Source organism: Manacus candei, unplaced genomic scaffold, assembly GCF_025592945.1.
Source record: "Manacus candei isolate 608988 ecotype Guabito, Panama unplaced genomic scaffold, ASM2559294v1 h1tg000071l, whole genome shotgun sequence".
Lineage (NCBI taxonomy): Eukaryota > Metazoa > Chordata > Aves > Passeriformes > Pipridae > Manacus > Manacus candei.
Genome location: NW_026138119.1, coordinates 11,630,322 through 11,656,678, shown reverse-complemented (window position 1 = coordinate 11,656,678; position 26,357 = coordinate 11,630,322). Strand labels below are relative to the sequence as shown.

General features: G+C 42.7%; 1 protein-coding gene and 1 long non-coding RNA gene across 3 annotated transcripts; one reads left to right on the top strand and one right to left on the bottom strand.

Moving 5' to 3' along the window:
- Window positions 1-371: 371 nt before the first annotated feature.
- On the bottom strand, window positions 372-26,198 carry MAN1B1 (mannosidase alpha class 1B member 1). Its single transcript, XM_051807789.1, is given in 14 exon segments — window positions 372-5,140; window positions 5,996-6,127; window positions 6,432-6,629; window positions 8,412-8,532; window positions 10,175-10,365; window positions 11,183-11,371; window positions 12,000-12,148; window positions 14,341-14,526; window positions 15,762-15,871; window positions 17,575-17,735; window positions 18,427-18,563; window positions 23,678-23,786; window positions 26,041-26,148; window positions 26,151-26,198. Coding segments are annotated over 14 exon segments (2,028 nt in total). The 5' UTR covers window positions 26,184-26,198; the 3' UTR covers window positions 372-4,936.
- LOC127480076 (uncharacterized) lies at window positions 6,590-17,704 on the top strand. Of its 2 annotated transcripts, none has more exons than XR_007907758.1 (3): window positions 6,590-6,677; window positions 15,502-15,629; window positions 17,612-17,704. It is a non-coding gene; the product is annotated as an uncharacterized LOC127480076 (long non-coding RNA). The 2 variants fall into 2 exon arrangements; XR_007907759.1 differs by lacking the exon at window positions 6,590-6,677 and adding an exon at window positions 14,523-15,380.
- Window positions 26,199-26,357: the final 159 nt, after the last annotated feature.

Here is a 26,357-nt window from a genome sequence, read left to right as displayed (position 1 = left end):
TTTGTCAACTGCTTCAGATATGTGTAAATGAAGGAAAACACGGAAGACCCGATTAGTCAACTCCAGTCCCCAAGAAAGCTGCTGTAAGCCTGCCAGTGGCACTACATCTTCAGAAAGACCCAAATCCTCTGTTCATGCAGATGAAAGCCTCCACTGGCCCTGCTCAGAGCTGCCACCATCCCTTCTGCTCCTGCTCAAGTTGGGCTTTGTGTTTGTTGCTCCAGCTGTGGCTTATACAAGGCTGCCACACCCAGCCTTACTGAGGTGCTGGCCTCATGTTCATCCTCCATGCTCAGAGCCCTCAATGTTATGGAATTCAGATTTGCTGTATCCAGGCATTATTCAGGATTAGCACCACAATAAAAAAAAAAAAAGCAGAGAGCAAGGATTGCATCTTGCTTGTATTCCCTTTCTAACAGTACCCTTAAGTCCCACAAGCAGGCACCCAGTGACACCAGCCCAGCAGTGCATGAACACAGCCAGGCTCAGGGAGAGTCTTTTTGGGAAATCACTGCAAGTCACCCCTGCAGTCAGGGTTGGGTTTGGGCTTTGGAGGGAAAGGAGGCCCAGGTGTCTGCTGACCTTCCAGAAGGGCAGGAGTTCTTTAATCCCCTTATAGTGGACTACACTGAGCTCCTATTTTCCTCTTACAGATAGTTCTTGCCCCAAAGGAATCCACTTAGCGTGAGGAACACCCACTGATTGATATGGATGGATGAATAAAAGGCTTTCAGACACCATGGCAAAGAGATAAACATGATACATATGGACTTTCAGTACAGATGAGCAGTGCTAAAAAAGAAACCATGGCAGAAGTCTGAAGCCAGTGCCACCAACATCCATAATGCGTTGAAGCCCTGGGCAAGCAAGCGTGGGATGTAAGTGGAAAACCCTGGTTGTGTGGTGCTGTCTGAGCTGAAGGGAAGAACCACAGCCACATAGCAGCAGTCACTGCTCATGAGCATCATGGGAACACTGCTCCTGGCTCAACTTCAGGGCCACAAAAGGAAAATGGGGTGCCAGCAGGAGTGACCCAGACCAGATCATGGCTGCAGCCCCTCCCCTATGCTCAACAACCCAGTGGGGTTGTTGAACAAAGGCTCGTTTGTTCCATCCTCACATACCAATGTGGCGAGCGGGAGCAACGTGGGAACATTACACAGAACAGGAACTCAGATTTCAGTGGAAGCCTCCAGACTTAGACAGCAATCTCCAGCAATATTACAGAGACCAAAAAACCCTAAGCCCTTCTTACCAAATCCAAAGTCAGAAAAATCTTAAACTTTCTGTCGAAGCAACAAGCTTCATGAAGCTACCCTGTCCTGTCCGTTTTACTGGTCTTGTCAAATATACTGAGTGTGGCACTGGAAATCAGGAGCTGACTTCCCTGCAGGGCTATTTCTAGGAGCGCACAGCTGAAGGGAAGTCCTAAAGTGCAGGAGAAATTCACAAAACTGTAAATGTGTTACTGCAAAAACCTTTCCTGTTCTCATCCCTCATCACTGCCAACATCACACTGGTATGGAACTGGAAACAAGGTGTACTCTTTGTCTAGTATTTGGAGGAGTAAATACAGGTGTACCTTAACTTGGCAAAATGCGAAACCTTGGAATGCGAAAATCCTGTTACTGGAAAGTCCTGTGAAACACGAGGGGGGCCTCTCAGCCAACACCAGGGACCTGGCAAAACTGCCAGTTTCTATGACCTGTAATGAGAATTCAGCTTTCAGAAGTTCAGGGATTAGATGCTAACTGTGCCCCATCCACCTGCTGAATTTTCTTCGAGCAAACAGGTCTGTATTTTTTTCCTAAGCTGTGGCTCAAAGCCCCAAGTATGAGACTCCCAAGTCCTACAGCCATGCAGCTCTCTGTGGCTCTGCCAGTGCCCAGCTCTGTTCCTCAGTGAAAGCCCAAGGGAACAGTAGAGGCAGTGGGGCCAAGGGTTGTTTTAGTTTAATTAGGCAGGCACTCAAGCTCTTGGAGAGAAACCACTGCAGCTCTTTGTGCAGAAGGACAGAATCCCAGCTCAGTGGTGGCCTTTCTACAACATTCCACTTAAGCCAGGAGCATCCCAGTACACTGAAACATCAGAGCGGGTTACGGACCAGCAAGTTCAGGCTTTGGAACAAGGAACCACAGAGTGCTCAAAGGGAAAACTTTTGATTTTCTGTTGTGCTGGGGGAGCACATCGTGGAATAGAGATGGGCTGTGGAGCTCAGAGACTGACCTGACACAACAGTTTGTTAAGAAAGTAAAAATAAATAAGCAATTAAAATTACCTTTGCAAGAGAACAGGAAGAACAGGTGAGCTTTGTTCAGATTCTTTAGTTTGTGCCATTTCGCATGTGATACAGGGGTGTGAAACAAGCATTTGTTCTCAAGGGAAGCAAGAACTGAACAATATGAACTTCAGGTTTAAAGGCTGAGGACAGTAAAGCCACATTTTGCAGAGATTCCATGTCCCAACAAGAACTAGGTAGAAATCAGTTGGACCAACAGGCTCAGCTAAAAGATAAGATATGTTTGGGAAACTGATGATTTATTCTTCTCTCCCTTCCTTTAACTCATTAGGAAATGAATTATTACTCTCAAGCCAATCATAAGGCAAAAATAATATAATGCAGACTCCCGCAGTCCCATTTGTAGAATCGATTACATTAACACTAATGTAAGACTTCAAGAACAGAACATTTTTGGTAAGCATTTCTATGTATTCCATTTCCTAAGAAATGTCTCTGTTGCCTCAGTCAGGCAGCTGTATGGGTGAAACACCAAACCCCGGAAGTTTCACAATCCATAGCACAGTCATAATTAAGGGTTCAGTACTAGCTTCAGTCAAAGGCACAAGGCCAAAGCAACACGAGTCACCAGGACCTGGATAATTGCACTGAATTTATCTTTTTTTTCTTTAATCTCCAATTTTAAGATTAGCTTTTAGCCAAAGCTCAGCTGCTTAGCAGCACAAACCTGCTCCACAAACAAAAACACTGAAAGTGTTACCTCCCACATTTCAACAGCACCTTCCTCATTTGCTGTTGTGTCAAAGAAAACAAAAGTATTGGCAACCAATCAGTTGTGCAGCCAAAGGCCACAGTGACTGGATTCCACTGCACATGTATGTGAGAAGCTCATTGCAGGGGTTACTGCTGGCAAATGAGCGGGAGGAACATTAGCACTCTGCACTGACCTGTTCTGTCCTGCCACTCCCAAGATACTTTTGATGACACAAAAGGTGCATTAAATAATCTGTAAGAGTTCTTCATTTCCATAACCCATCATTAGTACATAGAATGATAAATATTCTCTAAAAGACTTAAATAGTGGTCCCAAGGGTAACTGTAACTCCAGCAAACAAAATGGATCAGCATAAAACAAAGACGTATCTTACTTTACAAATCAAAGGTTTTAATTACTATAAAATACACATACCTCCCTCAGCCATTCCAGTCAGACTCAATCAGTTCTGTCAGTGGTGCTGGTGTTAGTGGGGACTGGACCTCCCTGCTGCCACCACAAACCTGGTTGTGCCCATCACACCCACTACCACAGGGGAAAGGGCATTTCAGCAAGAAAAACCTCTTCCAGAAATATGAACAAGCACATTTCTGAGATCTTATCTGTGAATACAGGACTGTCCAAGTAGCTACAAATCCAAAAGGACAAGCACTAAAGAAAGCTCATTTCCAAATTCATGGTTTAAAATCTATTGCACATATAAAAATGAAAGATTCCAGGGCTCCAATAAGATTCTTAAAAAACCTGGGTCTGCTTTGTCTTCAAGCAACTGAAATGGATTTCTCTAATTCTACTGGGACCTGAAATTACTGTAATACTTTCAGACTGTCTGCTTTTAACACTACTATCGAAAATACTTCTAACCAATGTATTACTAAGGAAAAAAAAAATTGAAAACTTCTCCTGTCCAAGAAATTATGAATAACATAAACTGTGCTGTACAGTTGTAAGCTTGAGTCAACAAAGACCTCATGATGTGATATCTGGACAGGAAGGGACGGAAGGAGGCTGATAACTAATGTGCTCACAAGCTTTCCCAGTACCCAACCTCAGAAAGCAGCTTTCAGTCAGAATACCTGAGTCTAACTGATGCAAATAATATATAAAATGCACATGTAGTTTCACTTGTATTTCACATTATCTCCTGCATTCCTGCAGATAAGTTAAAAAACTGCAATACCTCTAAAAAATTATATACCACTTTGAGCCAAACCAGCAGCAAATTCCCTTTCACCATTCATTTCAGCCTCAGCTTGAACAGACTGTTCAAAGTGCTCTACAAAAACTAAGACCCTATACAATGAATGCTCTGCTGCTTCTTCCTTCTCCTAAGGTGATGCAGCACAGCTTGTGAGTTTGGAATGAGATCAGAGTATCAGCAGCAATACTGACAGATTTGCTTCTACCTGGCTGGGACAGCACTACAGCTCTTTTGTTTATTCCACTTTCCACCTGAACCACTGTCACATTCTGACAAAGGAATGGCTCTGTAATCCAGTGTTTCAGTGAATCCAGAATAAACCAAAAAACTGTAGGCTTATTCTTGCTCTCCAGGAACAACCCTGTGCCCTAAGTTGACTTGCTGCATTCCCAATATATAATGAGCATTTAGTAAGACTGCCATAAGTGAGTTCCGGGTCACCAGAGCCCCATGAATGTTGTGGTCCCCACTGCAATTACTCTCTGAACCTCGTCATCAGTACTAGGGAAACCAGCTTCATATGGCACGGTTTGTTCATCCCAGAACCAGGGATTAGATTTAAGACTGACATGATTTCTTCAAACCAGAGATGCTTTCCCCAAGGTTCTGTTTGTTGTTTGAAGCCAAAAAAGGTGCAATAGAGCATCTCTCCTCAAACCCTGAAAAGTAAAGTGACTTGGAGATAAAAATGCTACCACTGAAAGGTCCAGTGTTGGAGAGTCTATGCTGGCACCCAGATAGGGAGTGGATGAGCCTCCGTGTTAAAGATGTATTTGTCAAGGTTGATTAAGTCTATGTCATCTGAAAACAGCAGAAACATGTATTTGAGTGTTTCTCCAAGGAAGAAGCTCTCCATCTTATCCCGTGGCTCTGGATTACTGGGATTCTGGACATTGTTAATGGAAGTATAACCACCTGTAGGAACCTGTGCCAAAAAAACAAAACAAAACAAAACAAAACAGAAATTTGTATCTTTACATAATCTAAAATAAATTATTTTTTACTTCCTAACTTCCAGATGCACTTGGAGAAGATAAGTGCTAGGAAACAGATCAACATGTTTTTAATTTTGTACTTGGTTTTCCTTTACTTACAAAGCTTCAGTTATGAAAAACACCAACTCATTGCATTTTAAAAGAAACCACAAAGATAAAATGAAGCATCTATACTTAAGTTAAAGAGGTATCACAAGGAACATCCCCTTCAAGTTTCTGGACAAACATACAGAAAGGAACTAGCGATTTCTAGGTTAAAGCTGGCCCAAGCCCCATACCCATTTCTTCTAAGAACAGACCATGGACATTTGATGACCACTGGCATCTAGGCCACACTTTCACAGCATATCAGTGATATCTCAACCAGCACTAGTCAGAATGAATACAAAACCCCTCTACCAAACCATTAGTGCCATTTTGTGCCCATTTTTTTCTTTGGCAACTTTAATCAGAGCATTCATTCAATCCAGCCAGGTCCTTCTCAACTTCTGAATTCTAAAAGCAACCACAGCAGAGATTCAAACAGCTTCCAAGATGTAGAGACACTCTGGCAGTCTTGCCTACAGCTTCTACATTCCACTTTTTAATCAATGCAATGCAAGTTCTTTCCCTATATGGACTAAGTAGTGTATCTCAAACTGTAAGAAACCAAATTTTTCTGTATATTCTTACAAATTTCCCCAAATGTCTCTGATGAATCTTGAAACACAGTAAGATTCCAAAGTTGGTGTTAGAAAGCAAGTGAGCAAATAAAGTCCTGACAGAACAAGGTCACTTGGCCTTACCCGTGTGTATTTATTGAAGTTCTGCAAGATTTCCCAGCCCCAGTCTTGATATTTCTTATCACCAGTGAATCTGTACATATAAAAAAGGCTTTCCACAGTTTCTGGTCGCAGTAAGTTGTGCCTGTCTGCGGGCTGCAAGAGAAAAAAAAGGCAAGAGTACTTCAGACAGGGAATTTCCTCAAGGACACATGCAGGGAGAAACGTAATGATTCCCATCTCCATCTACTTCTAAGAGTTTGCTATGCATAACTCAGCTTCTAAATACACTATCAGGGTAATTAAAACCAAAGCCTAGGGTACAGCTAGAAGGCAAGGCAGCAAAGGAACTAACTGCTCCACAACAGACCCCATCACCAATATCTGACCAGGAGTTCAACAGCAGAATAGAGCTACAGAGGAATCATGGAATTGGAGTTCAGGCCAGCTATCTGCTCACCTTGATTTCCACATCTTTGTGGCCCTTCTGCGCATGGAGGTTGAAATGTACGATCTCCGGGCTCAGGCCTGTCTCTACTTGAGCGTACATCTGGTAGCAGGTTTCTATAAGGGCTTCAGCCAACTTCATATGATCAGCATCCAGTCCATTGTGGGCTCCTAGTGCCAAAGTACCCGGCAAGAAGCAAACCAAGTGATCCTGCACGACAAGACAACTCTTACTGCGGAGAAGTTATGCATCAAACAGGTATTTGTGTGTGTGTGTGCATGCATCTCTGTCTGGGTTTATTCTTTCTCTTCTTCAAAACACATTTCTGGTACCTACAACTTGAGGATAAGTTTTTAACAATCTAATGTAATGCAGCATGAGGCAAGCAGCATTACTAGAGAAATCATTAAATTGGAAAACATCCCAGACGGTGTTTCTATGACAAGTTTCTGGAAAAAAGGTCTCAGGTCAGGGTGAGGGGGAGGAGACTGTCTTTTAGTTTACCAGAAGCATACAATACGTTCCATATCAGCTCATCCAGGGAGTCAGCAGAACCACCTAAAGGTTTGGTTGTCCTCATTCTGGGGCTAGTCCACCACTGATATAAGACTGTAAGAACTGCAGATTGATGTCACATATGGAATTTAAAATGATTCTTAATCATAATTCTTTAAAATCATTCATTCAGAATGAAAGTTCAGGTCTCATCATCCAAAAAGATAGTAAAACCATTCTGATGCCCCTGTATGAACCTTCAAAAGCTTTGTCCAGTCCTAAAGGAAAGTTGAGGTTTGCAAAGGCAAACATAAACATAAGAGCCAAACATTCCCCACTTTTCCAGCTGGCCAGGGTAAGAGACCTGTCCAGCCTTTCAACAAGTAATAATATATTAAATACCAAAATTCTAACTCCCTGGAACAGAAGAAAGTGTACTGACACATGGAGATGCCTAAGCCAAATCTATCTGTCTCAATTAAATTCTGTCCCATCTTGGGATGGAGCAGCCCCCTCTACCCAGACTCTGGTGTCACTCACAGCAGGTTTGGAGAGCTTTTGGGAAATTCAGATCCAAGAAGAACATGCTGAAAACTAGACCTGAGGATCTAAAAAATATACATCAGGAAACCAAACAAGTAATAGAATTCATTAAAGCTCACTTCAGGTATTGAAAAAGATAAGGCTACACATACATTAGTAATACATCACTTACATTAGTAATACATCACTTGCCTCTAAGACAAGCCACACGCACGTACCATACCTGCACTTGCATGAGATTTTTAACACTTGCATGAGATCTTTAACTGCAAGATCTTAAAATGCATTTTAAAGAGTGTGGATGCATATATTAAGAGCAGGGAGTTAGGATTAATCAATTTTCCCCACAGCAAACAGCATACTGTTTTACTCAAGAACCCTACAGTAGGAAAAGAAAAAAAAGTCATGAATGGACAGAAGCCTCCAAAATTACCAGATTTTTTTTTAATCCCATAACACAATATTAGATCACCACCTTCTTTTGAAGGCAAATCTGAAAAGCCGGGTGTGCGAGTGTCCACATATATTTTTGAATTATGGAAAATGAATAATACATGAAATAGGCAGCTTCAGACACTGGAATTTCATGACCAAAAAAAACAGAAGAAAAAAAGAGAAAGAAAATTAGAAAATTTAACTCCAGTACCAAAATGTTCAATCTTAGAGGAAAATAAATAGGTTTACTAGAATAACTCAAAGAGAAGGCCCCTGGTTTGCACATGCGGTTAGTATGTACAAAGCAGTTACTCAGCACTGCCATCACACTGGAGAGACAGATGTGTATGTATATATAGTCTGGGGTTTTGGTTTTTTGTTGGTTTAGGGTGGTGGTTTTTTCCTTTAAAGAGGGGAAAGCTTTGCATTTGCCTGGCCGTGTGTTGGGTTTTATTTAAATTTTGTCATGATTTTCTGTTTTCTTTTGTTGTTTTTTTTAAATGCAATTGTATTTCTTACCATCTTGGCACTGAAATGGCCATGAGCAAGCTCTCCTACAAAAGTAAGCTTTTTGGGGGCTGATCTCTGAAGAAGATGCTTTTTCACCCCTTCTATGGCTCTCATATAGTCTTCCAACAGCCTGTGAATTAAAATCATTCCCAGTTGGTTCACGTACACACAATCAAAACATATTTCATTATAGTTGATCACCACAATCCTTTAGGAGACTGTTATTTTGGTCTAAAGAATAATATTTAACTAAATGTGAAAACTGACAAAAAAACCCTCAAAGTCCCCATTAACTGGATATTAATTGGTTGTTGTTACCATGTAGCAATACTCTAAAAAGTAAATCCTTATTTATGTATTAAAGAAAACATCCCCAACTGTTTCTAGGCAATAGCCAAAAATTATTTCAAAAATCCTTGGAAGTAAACTAATTGAAATCACAGAAAATCTAGCTGGGAAGGACCTCATGGAGGTCTCTACTTCATCCCTCTGCTCTGAGGCAAATTCAGTTACATCAGGTTGCCTGAGGTTTTATCCAAGCAATTTTTTGGTACCTTCATCCAAAGATGCAGTAGTATCTCCATCCAAGATGGAGATTCAAAGAGTTGGAGGAATCTTTTCCAATTGACCTCTCTCATTGTGAAACATTGTTTCACAGTATTTAATTTGATTTTCCTTTGTTTCCAAGAACTTTCATGTGGAAAACAACCTGTTGTTTTCCATTGCAAGGCTCACAAAATGTCATTGTGGTCCCAAAAACACTGATTCTCCATTTACAGTGAGGTAAAAAGCTTGGACAAAGCAGTGAGAAAACTTTGTTTGTAGAAAAGCATTTGCTCTGATACACAGAAAAGCCTCTAAGAGGCATGTTGTCACTCTCTCTGCATTAAACCCCTCAAAATTAACAAGTCCAACATAATTAGCTCATAATGCAGACAAAAACTGCTGGATTTTTTGTCTTGTTTTGGAGGAAACCTTCTTTTTCAACATCTTTAATTCCTCTGCTCCTTGTAAAGTTTCTCTTCCACTTTTGCAGTGCAGACAAAAGAAACGTATGAGACTTAAAGAGGGACTTTTTACAAGAGCATGTAGTGATAGAGAAAGGGGCTTTACATTGAAAGTAAGTAGGTTTATATTGGATATTAGGAAGAAATTCTTCCCTGTCGGGGTGGTGAGGCCCTGGCACAGGTTGCCCAGAGAAGCTGTGACTGCCCTATCCCTGGAAGCATTCAAGGCCAGGTTGGATGGGGTTTGGAGCAACCTGGGATAGTGGAAGGTATTCCTGCCCATAGAATGAGATGAGCTTTAAGGTCCCTTCAAACCCAAACCAGTCTGTGATTCTGTAATTAAAGCAAAGATTTACACAGACATCAAACTTCTGTCTCCTTTTGCCCTGCACTAACAAACCCAGAGCAAACACAGACATTGCTGGTGAAAGGAAGTATCAGCAGTATTTCAGAAGTGTCTAATTATGCTCCATATCTACAGCAAAGACTTAATTTTCATCGCCTGCTGTCACATTCCTTACCTCTGATGAGCTGAGGAAGAAAAGCTTTCTATGGAGAAGGAGTTTTGAGACTAAGCCTAACTCTCCTACTGGTTTTACATGAAGTTACCACAGGTCCCTCTTGCTGCTTAGCTTGCTTTTAAAAACAGTGATATGTTTACTTGACTCTTGGGCACATACGTTATTTTTCTTTAAGCAGCAAACTCACTACAACAAAACAGCTCACCTAATTCTCACACCGATATGAGAAGTGGAAAGAACTTACTCGTTTTCTTTTTTCCCACCCTGAATCCACTGCTTGAGCAGATACTCATAGTAGCTGTCAGCTCTGGCTCCCAGAGTGTAGACCCCCAGGTGCGTGAACTGCCCGCTGTTGGTGTTGATGAACATAGGCACGAGGCCATCATTTTTCCCTGAGAGTGTGTGAACATGCTTCATCACCTCATCTACAGCTTTCTACAAGAAAGAAAATGGCAAACATAAATTACAGGTATAAATGATGCACAAAACTGTAACAAATCTCTAACTTTTCTTACCTAAATTAGCATCAGGGACATAAAGTTCAGCTCAAGCAATATTTCAATACAGGATTTCAAACTTTTGGACTCTCAAAACATAATGTTCTGGGTACATTTAAGTACTCTGAAATAATTATAACTGTTTCCTTTCCTTCAAGGTAAGCCCACTCGAAAGCCAGTACTATGGGACAGGACTATGATCTGATTTACTCAGCTTTACAAAGTAGAAGTCCAGCTAAAATAACAACTACATGAATCATGCAATAGCTACAGCTTCCTTAAATAACTGCATTCTTCAAAATTGAGCTGTGGATACAGTTCAAAACAATAAAATACATCAGCAAACAAAAAGAAAACTGGAAAATATTATTTTCTCTGAAATTACTCTTCCCTATACTGTGACCTGCACTCAGACTCTTATCTAGTGAGTCATATTTTAGTTCGTTGGACGGCAACAATACAGTTTTTTTCTTTGCGTACAGATAATGGCATCAAGAAACCACACTCAGAATTTTTTATTTTTTTAACTAAAAGCCGTTTCTGAGAAAGAAAAATAATTATTCATCTCCACTACTACTTTTAGGTATTCAATAAAATAATCAGGACATTTTGTTTATTTTTCTTTCCTCATTTAGAGTTTCACAATTTATTTATTGTAACTTAGAGACTCCAGAGACCATGAATACTGATAAGAGTCAGTGGTGGAGCTGCAGGGAGGTGGAAAAAGAAAGAGACATCAACTTATTCTTACATACCCGAAACTTCTCATCTCCAGTGAGACGAGAGAGCTCCCTAAACTCCAGCTGAATGCTGGTCACCTCTGCCACAGTGCTATCGGATGTCCAACGAGGAGGATGTGCAGTGCCCCGGCCAATGTTGACATCAGAATACGGTATCTTGGAGGGGGTCTTGAATGCTGGCATAAGCCTGTTCCCAATGTCTTTCTAGAGAAACCCCATAAGCACAGGACAAAGCAACAAACAAAACAAAAAATAAATATACACTCTCACCCCATTAGATTTTCTTCACCAAGCAGACAGAAAAAGACAGAACAGCAGCTTAGTTTTAGATGGTGCAAGCAATTAAAGAATTAAAAAGGTCATCAACTTATTCATAGTAATGAGCAGAGTTTCCACCTTGTCCCTAACACTGCAGGCCTCATCTGAGGCTGCAATCCCTATGCCACATGACGCAAGTCTGCAGTCACTAACTGCATCTGGCTAATCTGAAGAGGTGGCTGACGCTGTTAAGACACACAGAGAGGGAATCAAAAGACAATTATTACCCTTTTCCAAACATTTATTTCTTCCTTTGTTTCATGAACTTTATTACGGTCAGCCCTTCATCAGCAGAAGAGCAGGCATACAAGGATAAGTGCTAAACACAGCCAGGCTCTGAGGTCATCCAAAGAGCAAAGAGAGGTGCAGGCTTAAAAGCTTAATGGTAAATCCCTTTCCCACCACTTTAAATATGAAATTCTTAAAAAACATTTAACTTTCTGCGAAATTTTCCCTCAACTTTGTCCAGTATGGAATACATAACCCAGTTTCATTTGTAAGGCCTGTCACTCACAGCTTTTTCCAGGAAAAGGCCATCTCCAGAGAGGTGGTAGGTGCTCAGCAAGCCGCCCAGGATACGGATAGTGCTCTCAAACAGGTTCACATCCACATTTTTATCAAATACTAAATCATTTGCTACCCATTTTCTTGCTTCTTCAAATTCTGCAAAGTATAAAATGTAGTTCATTTATGAACTTCTGGAATGTTCAAACAACTAGACATATGAGTATTCCATATATCCCAGACACTTATTTATATCTGTCTACAGAGGTGATCATTTTAGGTGGAAAACTAAAGTGAAGAGCACATCCTGGCTTAATTCTTATTCAGCACACACCACAGATGCATACAGAAGAAATATCCACCAAAATAGAAAGTTCTTAATAGTCTAAGAAAAGAAGGTATAGAGGAAGCCTTTATTTAAAAAATCCAGAAATTTAAGTCTTTCAAATCCATCTATTTGACTTGTCAGACTAATCAGAAAGTTACACTTTCACAGAGCCTTCTGTTTTCAATTAAATCTTCAGCTAAAGCTGTTATCTACCAAGACAACAGACAACATATTCAGTTAACAGCCATTAACACCTTTAGCCTAGCAATGTCCTGGGGAGCCTGCTTCCTGCCTCAGCACTTAATACACAAAATCCCAACACGTTGCAATTTTTTTCTCTAGGAACAAAAATGGTTGTTTATGACACTACTAATTTAAAAAAAAGAACGTAAAAAGAAAGCCATTTTAGATTCATCAGCCAGCTTAGCAGCAGCATCATCAATCGCTCAGTGACTGCGTCGGCAGAGCATCTATCTCCATGGTGCACGTGAGTCAGCTCAGCCTCCAATTGTGAGGGCTGGGCTATCTCGAACAATCTCACAGCCTCCAGAACTTCCTTCTTGTGAGAAGCAGCAGCACAACCAGTTTCCCAGAAATTGAAGGCATTTCACAGAAGATAAACTCTAAAGCAAAAGGATGCCTCTGTGCCCTCTGGTCTTGGATGCTGAGCAGATTAAGAACCACAGAAAATCTCCCAGACAGATGTTAGGGCTATTAGCAGCAGAACAGCAAAGGTAGAGTCCTCTGCCACAGAAGCTTTTGCATTCATCAGCTAATAAAAAAGATTGGCAGCCTCAAAGAAAACTTTGATTTACATAGCATTTGTTATTCAGAAGATACCTCAGGAGCTTTCTAAGGCAACCAGCAGAACTGCTATAAAATATGAAGAACTCCTCACCAAGAACACCTTTTCAGCACATCTAAATTACTAATAATTTATTTTAAAAGTTTTATTCAATTCGCAATTAATTTTTTAGGGAAAAAAAAGAGCAATACACTGATAACTTGATGACACTTCAAGACAGCCTGCTGAGGCCTAGAGCTGCACACACATGACATATTAAACCAAACAAAAATTCTACTTTATGCAAACTTCAAAGGTAGAAGAGAGAGAACCATGAAGGACTGAGTATTTATTGTTCCCATACTAGCAGCTCTGTTCTTTCTATCTCAACAGAAAAAGCTGCATGATTAATAAAAGTTTACAAAGGAGGCTATCTACCAAGGTTATATAAATACAGTTCCAGAAATTTTTAAATAACACTAAAAGCCCTGCACCACCAAAAAAAAAAAAAAAAAAGCCAAACACACAACAAAAATTCCTCTTAAATACTGATTAAGCATTTAAGTTTTTTGCAACAGAATTGCAAAAATTTTGGGTTGGTTTTTAAAATCTGTTTTAAAGTTTTCTAACATGGTCACTTCCAGAGTATCTCTCAAAAATACAGACAGAAGAGCAATTCAGGAAGAAGGTATTGAGCGCTCCCTTTCTCCACCCACGGATTCCTTACAGATATATCCACTGCGTCTCTTGTTGTATATAACTGTGGGAGGCGTGTCTGAAGGCACGAGGGTAGGCCCAAGAGAACATGCCGGTCACATATAACTCTATTGGCTGAAGAAGTCACATGGTATACAGGGATATAAGGAGCGGGAATTTTGAAATAAAGCCTCTTTGATTACACCACCACGAGGAGCAGATTCATTCCTTGTTATACAAGGGCCTCGCCGTTACATATAACCATGGAATATTCTTTTTCTGGCTCAAAATTCTACTGCAAGAAAAACACTGTCCTTTAATCTAGTTGGAGTTTTTAAAAAATATTTTATACATATTTATGTGTGTGTATGTATATGTATGTGTGTACATATATATATATATATATTTACCCACACAGGAAAGCTAAACTTACTGGTCACATGTAAAAAATGTTCCCCTCAAAGACCTCTGAACATGCACTGCCTGGATATAATATAAGGAATTATTTTAGAGGGAAACAAATGGAGGAGGAAAAAAAGTTACCTTCTTTTAAGCCTAAAATCCACATGGTATCCAAGGCATCAATTAAGGTAAGCCCAAGTCCAAACCACTCACTGTAGGACTTGGACAAAGGCTTCAGCTCATCGTGGCCCCAGGCAAAATCCTTGTACCCTCTCCAGGCATGGCGGAAGGCTTCGATCACAGCCAGCTGCCGCTCATTTATGGGCACTGCAAAGGAAAACAGCACCTTGCTCAGGACTTCTGCAGGGCATTATGCAGCTATACCAAGCACCATTTTGCTGCATTCTACCCAAAGTTAACTTTCTTCCAAACTAACTGATCCGTGCAACGGAAAAACCATCCTCATATTATTCTTTTCAGGACAGAATAACCAGTCAGTTGTTTCTGGTCAGCAATTCAGCCAGGTGGAAAAAGAGATATCTCTCCCTGGCAACAAAATTGTCACTTCTTCAAATAAAACATTAAAATAATCACATGTACAGTTGTAGATGATTATCACTAAAGCTCAAAGAGCTGAAGTCAGGAAATACCAAATTAAGATCCACAGTAATTCAGCTGCCGAATACATATGCTTAACAATACAATCCTCAACTGATCCAACACACACCATTTTTTCTTCATCTTCCCTCTTTTATTCATTGCTTTCTGTTAAATTTAAAACCACTTCAATAAAATGAATGTCTTTTGAACTTTTCATTTAATACCAAAAGAGGAAGAAAATTTACATTTTTGGTCTTGGCAAAGCCATGTCTTTCTCCATAATTCTACTGATATTTGCTTGCAATTTGCCATCACATGAATTTTATGTTACACATCCACCATGGAAAATTTCAAGCCCATTAGCCGAAATTTTTCAAAATTGTAAACAAAGACTTCTAGAGTGGGAAACACCAAGCAGCAAAGCTAACCCCATAAATATTTAGCTAGCGAAAGTGCAAATACATCACGTTGAAATACACCATGTTTATCACACCAGAACTTCCTTGTTGAACCCAGAAGGAACAACAGGTTCTTCGCTCCACAAGGGCAGCAACTTGAAAAACAACTTCTGCAGCTTTCTGGTGAGCCTTAAAAACAGTTCAGTTTAGTTCAGGGAGGAAGTCACTTTCCCTGTATTTGGAGAACAAAAGGAAAACCACTGCTGAAAAAGGAAACTGTCTCTTTCACAACCTCTCTCCTTAGATTATCCTATCCTGAAATATGTGCCTCGTCCCAGAGACTATAATTCAAAGACTTTCAGATTCTGAAGGCTAATGAGCATGAAGACTGCCATGGTGGAATAAGGACACTGAAAGGCTTGCATGTTCTAGGTAAGTAATCTTTCCTAAACTTTTTGTTTCCTTTAATTACAATAAATAAAATACATGTCCATGGGGAAAATTCGCACAATTTCAACCACAGAAGCGAACAAAAATAAAGGTATAATTAACTGTACTATTTACCTGGTTCCTTCTGGTCTTCAGCCTCCACAGATGAAGGTTTTTCTGGTTCCTTTATTTTACTGGATGGAGGTTCAGTGTTTTGGTCAGGTTCTATCACTGCTCCTCTCCAGCTGCAAATACAAGGGACTGTAATTAAGACTTATTTTGGTCACAGAAAGTCATGTGAATGAATGGGATTTATCTTTGCATTTCCTTTTTCTCATGATACTTTGATTAAAAAAAAAGTTGGATTTTGTGTCAAGGATCAAAATAACTGTGTTGTCCACTAGATAAGTTTTCTGTTCAAAGAAAGAAATTTGCACCAGAGAAATTTTACTGTATTAAGAAATGTGTCTTACAAGCTCTTGGAATTTCATTAAACATCTTGGCAATGGAATTTAATAAAAAACACCTGAGAATGCTGCATTACAAGTAATTTGTTATCTACCGGCTCTGAAATGGCCACACCAGCCACTAACACTAAATAGTACCACACAAATGATGATCACCAAAAAACCACGAAGAAGCACAAAGGACGAGCTGCTCAAAGTATGGGCTTTGCTATCATGGGGTCACAAGCCTTTCCTGCCACCACAGATGCATAAATCAGTTTTACAGGTTTTTGTGAAAAACCTCATGAAGGAAAAGTCTTTCAGGATGGACTTCAATTCAAGCGAAGTTCATATCAAGATCAAACAATCTCGATCATACCACTTAATATACAGATATGTTGCCTTTGAGCTCACTGATATGCTTCCTAAAGGAACTAGGCTTGCAGGACCTTTAAAGTTTATATTGTTTACAGTCAGCATATCTTCTGACTTAGATAATCCCATATTTCATGTCTTACTTTCATTCCTTAAATTTGTAACTAGTCTTCAGTAAGCTTTCCTTGCTATCCTAAATTCTCCTGTTACCAGCTGCTTAATTCTATGAGTTACAGCACAGGCAGAAGCACAGCAATATAACATTTTCAGACAACGCCAACAGCCAAAATGTTGAGGCAGGCACAGTTCTGATGTTACGATCAGCTCAGCTGAGCCAGCGCTGAACAGGACACAAACACATAAAAATCCCAAGCCTAGTGTTCCAAATCTGAAGAATATCTGCTGAACTTTTAGTAGTCTTTTCTATACCCATGTTACATTCCTTCAGTTATTCCCAAATCAAACCACTTAAATCAATATCATCTTGGGAAACAACTTGGTATAACTACAACCATAGCAGCACAGATCCTTTACAAAAGATACTACTAGATATGTATAAGGGGTCTCTGAACTGTAGGAGAAATTGTTTATACGAAAGGAGTAAGCACATTGTGTACAGTCACATACACACAGCTACATACACATCTGTGGTTTCTGTCAGTTTAGCCTGGGCTCACTGTGTTTAGTGGCACCAATCCCTAATCAGTACTGACACTGCTATCATTTTCCAAGCCTGGGCTAGGACAAAGACACTTGTAGCAGCACTATTGTACCGATACCGGTACATTAATATTTATTACAACAAACAGAAGAAACCTCTGGACACCAAGAATCCTCCTGAACATTAAGAGCATCTAAGTGCATTAGAAATACAGCCAGCCTCGCAGGGCTCCAAATCCTCTGCAGCTGTTTGATGCAAAGAGTAAAATCAGAGAAGCTGCACATTCACTGAAATGAAATCTGTCAGCCTAGCAATATCAACAGGTATCAGGCCAGGCTCGAGAACAAATACAAGAAAGAAAACCACCTCAGACACAAAAACAAAAAGCCCTTACAATTATCACTCCAATACTCAATGGATGTTGGTGGAGAGGGGAAACACTGTAGCTTGCTTGAAACATTTCTACCTGATAATGGATTTCTCTGTTTTCTCTCCTTTATCAGTCTGGACTGGCCCTTCTACAGCCCTGATGGTACTGTGTCGGGTCTTCAGCCTTGTGTCCCTCTGTGGTGCCTTGATCTGAAGATTGGAAGGACCACGACGAACATGAGGTGGGTTTGGCTGCTTCTGGGAGAAGAAAAAAAAATATGTGCTTGGTATGTCATAAAGATGGTAAAATTTCAAACCATAAGTCAACGATATTCACTCAACAACATTAAATAATGCTTCAGATAAATCTTATTTTGCTATCATATCAGCAGGCAAGTTCTGCCTTGAATGGAAAGTATGCTAAAGACCTAATGCACTAATCCACAGTCAGTTGATGTTCCTTTCCCGTTGCATCTCCCACAAACATAACCCTTCAAACACTCCTAACATCTGCTCTCCCTGCTGCTATTTCTCAAGCTCTCAGAAAAGCTGCTCCAATTCACTGTGACATCAACTGCATTCATGTCTCCTACTCAGCCACGACTCCAGGCTCCTCACAACAGTGAGACTGATGCCCAGAGCACTCCCAAGTCAAAACAAATTAATCACAGCACGAGTGAAGCCTCAAGTAAGAGGTCACTGTGACCTAAAATCCTGGCACTCCCGGGCAGAGCAATGAATAATAAATAGCATACAGAACACTTAAATGAAAAAGATAAAGCAAGAAATGCTACACCAAAGCCCTTCCTGAAAGGCCAGCATTCCACCCAGAGTAGACTTTTTTTTGCAAGTTCTAACTCCTTTCTCCACAACTGTTGGAACCAAGCTCTATTTGCAGCCTTCACAAGTTCTTTGGTAGCTTTATAAAACTCATTTCTTCTCTCAGTACCTGCGGCGAAAGCTCAGGGTAGTCTCCACGGTTGGCATCTGCTTTCTGGGGTGCTGGTAGAACAGCTGGATTTGCCAGCTTTACTCCAGGAATTTCTTGTTCTGTTCTCTGATCATCTAATGGCTTGTTTGTTAGACCTAGACACACAAAACTGCTCAGCACAAAGAATCAACACTTCAGGCTGCAGCTAGAAATTTATAATTTGCTGCATTCACATAGTGGATGCACCTCCAAAAAATGCATTCACAAAACATTGATAAACACACACTAATAGTTAAATACAAATGTATTTTGGTATTAATCCTCTCCCTAATATACAAAAGGGCTGCTAAAAGGCACTTTTTTTTTTAATTGCTACTATTTCAGTTTCTCAATACAGGCAGTAAGATAATATCAAAGCTAAATGTGCTTAAGTATTGTACAAATGCTTGGATTTTCTAATCTGATGGGCAGTCAAAACCAAGAGAGGATTATCTTATTCTACTGATTAGGTTTGGGCTACCAATATCTACATACAAACAGAATAAACAGCCACCAAATCTTAATCAACTGTCATGGTTTAGGAATGGTACTCCCAAATTCAGTACCCCCACCGAGACCCTCCAAAACCACACTGCCGCTCTCTGCTCCCCTGTTTTCTCCTCCCACTTCCCACTGCATCGGGGATGGAGTTGAGAATTGGAGGTAAGGGAAAGGTTGAGATAAGAACAATTAACTGGAAACAACAATGAGATAAGAAAATTAACAGTAACAGCAATAATATTAATAACAAAATAGTCCCTTCCCCACCCCCCAATGACACAACATGGTGTAGAATAACATCAAAGCCTCAGCCACAACCCCTTGTGGCTACTGCAAAAAATTATTGCTGTCCTGGCCGGAATCAGGACACACACACAGGTACCTATGTACCTACACAACTTTTCTTGACCCTATTCATGGCCAAGATTTCTTCACCCTGTACATTATCCATGCCTACCTCTATACCATCCAACTATATACATATATAAATGTACAGAAGTACAGGTATAAATTCCATAGTCAAAGATCATCCTTCTAAGATGTCTGTTGAGTTCATTTAGTCCAGGACTCTGGGTTCTATCCGTCCTTATGTCTTCCAGGGCAGGAAGACCTGCTGTCAGTTGGTTCAGGCTGTATCAGGAGCTCACGACTGGTGTATTTAGAGCAGTCTGCCCTCACTGTCCACGGTGGTTATGGCACACAGTGGCAACGTCATTCAGCAACCAATATCATACAATTCAACATTACAGACTGTGCTCACCCAAAAATCAAATCCCCTCGAGGGACACATTGTGTTTCCCCATCCCCATGCATTACCCACCAAGTGCACCCAGGTCCTCGATCAAAAACAATCCGACAGATGGGTTTGCGTTTGCTTGAAGCAGGACTAATCCAAATTATCTTCCCTAACGCATTCTGCATATGTGCCACAGGGACTTAATCACCTTTTACAGTATGTGGAGGTTTTGATTGGATAGGCCCAGCTAGACTGGTAGAGATAGAGGTGTTAACTAATCAGGTGGCCTTCATTAAATGCAAATCCCAATGTTTGAAGGTCCCACCATCCATTACTTTCAATGTGGTTTTTAACAGTCCATTGTACAATTCATGCACCAGAGGTTGGTGCATGATAGGAAATATGATACATCCACTCCATTCCATGCTCTCTGGCCCAGGGGTCTATGAGGCTGTTTTTGAAATGAGTTCCATTGTCCGACTCAATTCTCTCTGGGGGCCATGTCACCACATGACTTGCTTTTCCAGGCCCAGGATGGTGTTCCAGGCAGTGGTGTGAGGCACAGGGTGCGTCTCCAGCCATCCAGTGGTTGTTTCCACCACTGTCAGCATGTGGCACTTGCCTTGGTGGGTTTGTAGGAGTGTGACGTGATCAATTTGCCAGGCCTCTCCATATTTATATTTTGACCATTGCCTCCCATATCAGAGACTTTACTCACTTGGTCCTGCTTGATTGCAGCGCATGTTTCACAGTTACGGATAACCTGGGAGATGATGTCCATGGCTAAGTCCACCCTTCGATCACAAGCCCATCTGGATGTTGCATCTCTCCCCTGATGACCTGAAGTAATTTCCCCTTCTGTTACCAGTCCAGATCCACCTAAGACACTTAAATCTTGGCAGCCTGATCCACCTGTCTGTTGTGATGTTCTTCAGTAGCCCGACTCTTGGGTACTTGTGTATCTTACATGATGTATTTTAACAGCCAACTACTCTACCTGGGCACAGTTGCCCCAGTTCAGCAGCCCAGATGGGTTTCCCTCTGTGCTGCCAACTGGTCTTTTTCCACAGGTCCAGGCACCCCTCAGAGAATTTGCCACAACCCACGAGTCAGTGTAGAGGTCGAGCACTGGCCATCTCTCTTGTCCAGTGATATCTCAAGTCAGCTGGATGGCCTTCAACTCTGCAACCTGACTTGATCCACCTTGTCCCTCAAAAGCTTCTGTGACCTGCCGCACAGGACTCCACATGGCAGCTTTCCATTTTCAGTATGTCCCTTCAATACAGCAGGAACCGTCAGTGAAGAAAGCGTGTCTCCTTTCATTTTCTGGTAGCTGATTATATGGTGGGGCCTCCTCAGCACATGTCACCTTTTCATCCTCTGATGATGACAGTCTGAAATTTTCACCTTCAGGCCAATTACTGATGACCTCCAAGATCTCTGGGTAATTGGGGTTTCCTATTTGAGCTTGCTGTGTGATCAGAGCAATTCACTTCATGTGGCATCAGTGGCATGATGTGCGTAAGGGACTTTCCCGTTGAACACAGCCCAGAACTGGCAGTTGGGGTGCCAGGAGGAGCTGTGCTTCAGTGCCAATCACTTCTGAAGTGGATCAAACTCCTTCAGAAGCTGCTAGGATCTCTCTTTCAGTTGGGGTGTAGCAGACCTCAGATCCTTTGTATCCCCAACTCCAGAACCCTGGGGGTTGTCCTGGAGTCTCCCCAGGTACTTTTTTCCAGAGACTCCAGGAAGGGCCATTCTCCCCAGCTGCGGTGTAGAACACATTTTTCACATCTTGTCCTGTCCTGACTGACCTCAGGCCTACTACATGAGCAACCTCCTGTTTAATTTGTTCAAAAGGTTGTTGTTCAGGGTCCCACTTGAAATGGTTTTTCTTCCAAGTCAAAAGATAGAGAGGGCTGACAATCTGACTGTAATCTGGAATATGCATCTTCCAAAAACCTGCAGTGCCCAGGAAAGCCTGCGTTTCCTTCTTGCTGGTGGCTGAGGACACAGCTGGTATCTCGTTGACCACATACACTGAAATCTCACAATGCCCATCTTGCCATTTTACCCTTACAAACTTAATTTCCTGGGCAGGTCCCTTGACCTTACTTTGTTTTATGGCAAAACCGGCCTTCAGGAGGATGGATTATCTTCTCCCCTTTCTCAAGAACTTCCTCTGCCGTGATGATGTCATCAATGTATTGCAAATGTTCTGGAGCCTCACCCTTTTCCAGTGCAGTCTGGATCAGTCCATGCAAATAGTGAGGTTGTGTTTCCATCCCTGGGGCAGAGGCTGAGTGTTTCTGTCCTCTTCCAAATTCCCTGGTCAGTGCCCCCATCCTGGGACAGGGATCCCAGTTGTTTGGCTTCACTGCCATCTAGTTTCATATTGTGGGCCGCAAAAGCCCAGCACCAGAGTAACCAGGTCACCAGGGGCTCACCTGACTAGCAGCCGAAATCTTTTCACACATCTCACAGGTCACCCAAGGATGGGGATCGGGTGATTATCTCTGGCCCTGCCTCCTCCTCCTGTTCTGAGGGCCCTACTTCCTCTTCATGCCTCACTAAGCAAACTGATTTGGTTTTGGATTTCTTCTCATGTATAGGGGCGACTGCTACTGGCATGGGTTGTTCCTTTGGCTCAGCTGCAGTCTGAGCAGTCACTGTGGCTGTTGCTCTGCTTTCCTCCTCCTCCCCCTGAGGGTGCTGTCTGGTGATGAGAGTGTCTCAAATAGTAGCCAGGGCCTAACACACTGCAATAAGTTGCTCCTTTCTGGAGTTGCTACAGCATTCTCCTTTCAAATATTCTGCCACTTTATCAGGGTGCGGTAGCTGTTCAGGGGTGAACTTCCAAACCATTGCAGCAGAGAATTTCCCCAAAAGCTGGCCCATTTTCTCCCACATTCCATGCCACTCATGACTAGCCACCCTCGGGGCAGATCTCAGAATGACCTTCCTAGAAATCTCTTTGACTCTAAACATGGTGTGGACTGCACTGAGGACACCTGGCAGACTTAGCAACAAGAACATGCTTTCCTTCACATCCAAAGGAATTCAAAAATCTCAAAAGCTGTTGTAATAGGTCCGAAGGAGGAAAGGGGGGTGAAAGGCTGGGGAAAATCATCCTCCCCTGTTCCCCACACAGAATGGGTACGATTATTACTGGACTCCCAAAGATAGTGCTCAAGGTATGGTAGGAGAGCAACACTGAACACACATCCCAAATGACCCTCGTTGCCCTTGATATTATCATGTCATAAACTGAAAACCCACACTACAGCAACAAAGCAATCCTGATCCCTCTCCCTGCTCTGAAAAAGATCCCCACAAGGAGCACATAGAGGAATATATACAGGGTTAGGTACCACAACCATGTGAACAGACCAAGCAACACCATGACCAGTGGTTCTGTACCTAATATAACAAATGCTTAGATCAAACTTGTTTTCAACCTGCTCTGGGCAGATCTGTTGTTACCTCAGCACTTTGTGCCTCACACTGGGCACCAACTAGAGCTGTTATGGTTTAGCAATGGTATTCCCCAACTCAGTGCCCCCAACAAGGCTCTTCAAAACCGCACTGCCGCTCTCAGAGTCCCTTCACCACCACCACCACCACCACCATTCCCCCACTGCCCCTGTTCCCCCACCCCTCTGCCCCCAGCAATGAAGTGAGGTTGTACAGAATAACATCTGGGCCTTAGCCACGCCCCCTCCCAGCTACTGCAAAAATTTAACCCTGTCCTGCTCAAAACCAGGACATCAACTAAAATAAAACGTTGCTCTAGCCAAGCTAAACAAAGAAAAGAGATATGAAAAATATTTCTGATTAAGAATTAAGTCATTGAAACTTCACATAAAATCATCTCACACCTGTGCTTTAATGAATACACCCAGGCACTGTCAATAGAAATTAAAACTGGTTATAAGAAATACAATTTCCTAACTAACACCTCACAGGCAATTCCAAGCTGTACAGAACACATACTTTTCCATGCTTCTCCCATGCTTGTGTACGAAATGACTCCACAGACTGCCAAGAAGGCAAACAGGAAGAGAATGACACTCCGCTGGAGTCGGGACAGCTGCTTCCATTTCTTTAGGAGAGAAAAGAAGTGAGAGGAAGAACATTTAGCATGACATTAAGAGCCTACTCAGTTAAAAATTAACAGTTAAAAATTAACTCTTACCGGTTCACTCAGATTAAGAAACACAAAACCCAGTAGGTTTAATTTTACCCTGTTTCCAAATGCAGATATCCATTGCTTATTTTCTTTGATGACAGAGAAAACAGGAATCTAACCAGCTAGCATGTGGCACAGCAAGCTCACAGAAATATCAGAGGCACTTGCTGCAAGAACCTCAGAACCTGCCGAATGCCAAGGATCCCACAGAGCTTCAACTACAGCTGACTTTCATCACAACCTGCACTGCCTAACCTGAGATCTCCATCTGCAGATGTCCAGATGTCAACTGGGAAATCAGCCAAAAGCCTCTTTCCTCCTGGCTGGGGAGGTACCGTGCAGTGCATATGCAAAATAAGAACAGAAGCAACTGGTAGGAAAACTAAAAATGTTACTGCAGCAAAGAAGAAAGGCTCAAAATAAGCTGAGCACCAGTCACTGGATAGGTCACGGGTTCAATCCCCATACGGGCCATTCACTTCAAGAGTTGGACTCAATGATCCTTGTGGGTCCCTTCCAACTCAGAATATTCTGCCAATCTGTGAAAGAGAAGCCAGGCATCTTGCCTCTGATAAACATGGGAACTGTCACACAGAACAGGTCCCGCACCACAAAGAAAGTCACCAACCTGCAGCAGCATGAAAATGAAGTAAAATACCACAACGACAAACAAGACAAATCCACAATGTTTCCAAGTTTAATCCTGGGCAAAAAAGCATTGTTGAAACTGAAGTATAGGCAACAATCACTAAAAATCAGAGAGCATATGGTATATTAGCTTGAGAGAGGCTTATGTACGTTAACCTGTATTTACAGAGAGAACAAGTTGGAGTTAAACATTACCTGCTAAAGTACCATTGTTACTTTTCCAAAAGTCCCATTGACATTCACTAATATTGGTTTTGGCATACAGAGAGCAAACTTAAGTTTCCAATGATACTCTCAGGAATAATCCTTCCTACCAACCACATGACACCCCATAGCACTTCCCACAGTCCTCATCCTCTTAGCAACAGCCAGTCAGAACTGTCGATGTGCTCACACTGCGAGCCCCATAGCACATAAAGTTTCCTGTTTTCCTCCTGCCCTCTTGGCAGTACAGGAATCCTGCACACCCTTCCCTGTGCACACTGCAAGATGCCAGTCCCACTCTGTCATCTTTTGCTCTACCTGCACGGCAAACCATATCACCATCTCCCTGCTGCAGAAGGATGCTTGAAAACCGGCAGCCTTGTGATTCCTCAAGGTAGGACAAGAAAAGAGGGATTGACTGTGGTATCTTGGGACAGGTAGGAATGAGGCACAAGAACACATGAGGGTATCTACCACCATCTTATTGGTTTTTTGTTCCCAAAGAATAAGGATAAAGTAAAGGGTGAAATGAAGGACCCACATTTCTCAAGCTGGTAATAAAAGAGAACTGTGAGAATGTGTCCCTAAACAAGATCTTCAAATGCTTCATCTGACAACCTGTAAATCCTCTGTAGGTGACTATTCATCATCTCCAATCTGTAACAAAGGCTATCGTGTCCTTTTGACTCACTCTTTCTCATATAAGACTCTCCGGGCCCAAGACTCCCACTCCCAGTAAAGTTCCCTACCCACAAGCAGACAAGATGGTCATTTCCCCAGAGCTCTGCCAGGGGACCCCTCTCGTCACACTCAGCCTTCCCACAGAAAGCAGAACTGTCCCCTTTACTCTCCCAGGGCAGAAGACAGGGCGCCTCCTTCAAGCCTTAAAACAGGGAACAGAGGCACGGAGACCAAATCTCACCCCACAGAGCGCAGCACTGCCCTCCAAATGCCCACTAGCAGAGCACAGGATTTTACAGTATTCCCCCCCCGCCCCCCCCCCAGCTTTGTTCGTGAAAATTAAGACATGACGTGGAGCTCCCTCCGCCAGCCCGCGCCCCACACCCCCCTACCCGGCGCGGAGCAGCCCCTGACAGCAGAGCCGAGCCCAGGGCCGCCCCGGGGCGCACAGCCACGGCCCCGGCCCAGCTCGGAACGGGGTGGGCCAAGGCAGGTCCCTCATGGCAGTGCAGCTGCACCCAAGCGCAGGGATATCCCGATCGCCCGGCCCAACAGCGCTCCCTCATCGCCAAGTGCCCCCCGCACCCAGCCCGGGGTGCCCGCGGTACCGCACAGCTCCCCGCGCGGCTCTCACCCGCCAGCAGGAGCGCCGCCGCCAGGCCTTGCTGTTGTTGTAGCCGCCAGTCCCGACCGTCTCCTCTGGGCCGAGACTGACGGAGATGAAGTCCCGGCGCGGTGGCCCCGCGGCGGCGGCGGCGGCGGCGGCGGCTCCCGCATACATAGCGGCGCCTCAGGGGCCGCCGGCCGCCATCGCACCGCGGGACGGAGCGGCCGCTTCCGGGAGCCGCTTCCGGTGCCGCTCTGGCGGCGGCGCGTCCGCGCTCGATGGCACCGGGGCGGGGCGCGACCGGATGGCACCTCCCGCCCCCCTCACGGGTTCCCCCTTCAGGC